This window comes from Lolium rigidum, chromosome 5 (assembly GCF_022539505.1).
Source record: "Lolium rigidum isolate FL_2022 chromosome 5, APGP_CSIRO_Lrig_0.1, whole genome shotgun sequence".
In the NCBI taxonomy this organism is placed as follows: Eukaryota; Viridiplantae; Streptophyta; class Magnoliopsida; order Poales; family Poaceae; genus Lolium; species Lolium rigidum.
The window spans coordinates 215,475,024-215,477,450 of NC_061512.1; the positions used below are offsets into that span (position 1 = coordinate 215,475,024).

General features: G+C 49.2%; 1 protein-coding gene across 1 annotated transcript; it reads right to left on the reverse strand.

The window, feature by feature from the left end:
* Positions 1–1,447: 1,447 nt before the first annotated feature.
* LOC124658435 (basic leucine zipper 43-like) lies at positions 1,448–2,210 on the reverse strand. Its single transcript, XM_047196771.1, has one exon. The coding sequence runs from the start codon at positions 2,083–2,085 to the stop codon at positions 1,513–1,515; it is 573 nt and encodes a 190-aa protein (XP_047052727.1). The 5' UTR covers positions 2,086–2,210; the 3' UTR covers positions 1,448–1,512.
* Between the last annotated feature and the right edge of the window lie 217 nt (positions 2,211–2,427).

Sequence of the window (2,427 nt, forward strand, 5' to 3'; positions counted from 1 at the left end):
GTGGTGCAACCAAATGATTTTAGTTACGGATTATGCGGGTTTTGTAGCGTTATAACATGTCATCTCAATCCTACACTTTATTTTCAACTCTGGAAATGGAAAGATTGATACGCCATTGTCTTGCATTCTAGAGTTCTGAAGGTTAAACAAGACCCAACTAAACACACTATGTGAATGTTTTACCTTTTGCAGATCGCCAGATCCGTTTCACCTTGTGGGCGCACAATGATCCCTTATTCGGCATAAAGCATAGCTCCGCACATCTCCTTAATTTATTACCGTTCCAATTAGATTTGGGTGGATGCATATTTTTGCCTCCAAATACTCTCGTTGGACTGATATGTAGAAGCCCTGAGCCCCCGAATACCAGGTCTTATACGCATCTCTGCTACTCTAAGTCTCTAAGCAACATAAAGACATTGGGGGCTGCACTAAATCCGCCCACAAATCTTCGAGAATGTTCCGCTAAATCTGACAGTTAACTAAAGGGTTTAAAACACACTAAAAAGAGAAAATAAAGCCGTGCAACTTGGTCACCCAACCGCGACGCAAACCAACTTTGGCACGTATGCTAAAGTCTGCATACGTACCCCACTTTGCAATTAATCTACTCGATGAAACCAAACTAAGTTCGTCACCGCACTAACGCTCAATGTGGATATATGATGGGGATAACGAAGGTCATCAGGGCACTAATCAGCAGAGAAAGGAAGCAACTACTACTTCCCTAATCACGATTATATTAAGGGGCTAACTCATTCGTTTGGGGTCAGGTCACACAATCAGCTATCAGGAAACGACCGTCCGTACAGGTGTCGCCGCCAGGCGGGACCGAGGGTGGCCCGAGCCTCTACGCCGGCGACACGAGCAGTCGGTTAATGGCCATTGCCGCTGGTGCGAGCGGCAATTTTCCACTCGTGCCCCCCTCGCTGTTGAGCTGACGTACGTGATGTGGTGGTTCGGGTTAGTGTTCGAGCGTCATTTCACCGCGTATGACGATGTATGTGCGATGTGCTTTATTTTTTCAGGTGCTGCTCAACGAGTCTCGAGCTCCCGAGACGCCACTTATTTCGCCGCCTTTGTCTAGTGCTATCATATTATTTTCTATTTTTTGGGTGGGATTTCCATATGCTCCAAAATAAAGATTGGTGATTTGGAGATTTGATGCGGCACATGTCAACATTTTACAACCTCATTTTTTTGTTTGTTATAACCACACGGTCGACATGCTGTTATGGCTGGAGGTGTCTGCTGTTAATGATTTTTCCATTTTTCTGAACCGTTGGCTACTATGTTTGCACACGTTCAATTATTTTTGTCAGCGAATTGGTGCGACCAGTTGCATCTTTTTTTAAAGCGGAATCTGTTGCATTTTCCAAAGGGCATTTGTTGCATGCACGAAACCTTGAGATAATAGAAGAATTTTTGGCACACTGCCCAAAGAAAATATAATTGTAGTCGCCGGGATTTCATGCTCTGCGACGATCACGTTTAAGATAATATAAGTATGATTCATTCAGCAGCAGTAGTATTTTGGTATTGTTCTGAAGACGAGCTCGGGAGGGCGTTGTTGTTCTTGTGGGCTTGCGTGAGGTCCTCGAGCTTGGTCTCTAGCTGGGCCTTCTCGCCGCTGAGACGGTCGTTGTCGCGGCGCAAGTCACCGCAGCTCCTCAGTGCCTGGTTGAGCTCGTCGAGGGTGCGGCGGTTGGCGTCGCGGAGGTGGACGACCTGCGCCCACAGCACGCTCAGCTGCCGCTGCTTGCGCGTGCGCGACCGCCTCGCCGACTCGCGGTTGGATACCATCCTCCGCCGCTTCCGCTCCTGCTCAGCCGCAACTGCTACCACCCCGCCGTGGATGCCATCGGCGCCATTGCAGCCAGCCGAGCTGTTGCCGACGACAGTCAAGGCTTCCTGGATAGGTTCGTCGTACTCGTACTCATACGTAGCCGCTGAGAAGTGGAAGGGAGGAGGCGGCGTCACGCCGGTGAGCATGCCGCTGTGATGGTAATGAGTGTTGTGGAACGGTGGGTTGGGAGGTGAGAGGCAGTGCAGGCTGGCCACCTCGCCATGGTAATGCTGCAGCATGGTTGCTTCACTTGCTTGCTCGCTTGATCACAGTGCAGATGGAGAGTGGTGGAGAGAGCTGAGCTCAGAGTCCAGAAGTAGATGAGGCCTGTTTGGTCTGGCTGTGCTTCTCGATGGTGTTTTGCTTGATTAGCTCTGGATGAGTGGAGGAGGCAATGGGTTGGTACGAGTGCCTTTTATAGCGTATAGCAGAGAAAAGGTGGCTTTGCTTGCCTCAAGCTCGAGGGAGAAGATTAAGCCATCTTTCTCTCTCCACCATGCATCATCGCGTTGTAGAGTTTTGTGGTTTTAGTTTTGTCCATTTGGTGCATGCATGGCCATGATGCAGGACAACAATATCCA

What these genes read in the sequence shown, in the direction of transcription:
- LOC124658435 (XM_047196771.1), bottom strand. Translation starts at nt 2,085, where the DNA reads ATGCTGCAGCATTACCATGGCGAGGTGGCCAGCCTGCACTGCCTCTCA.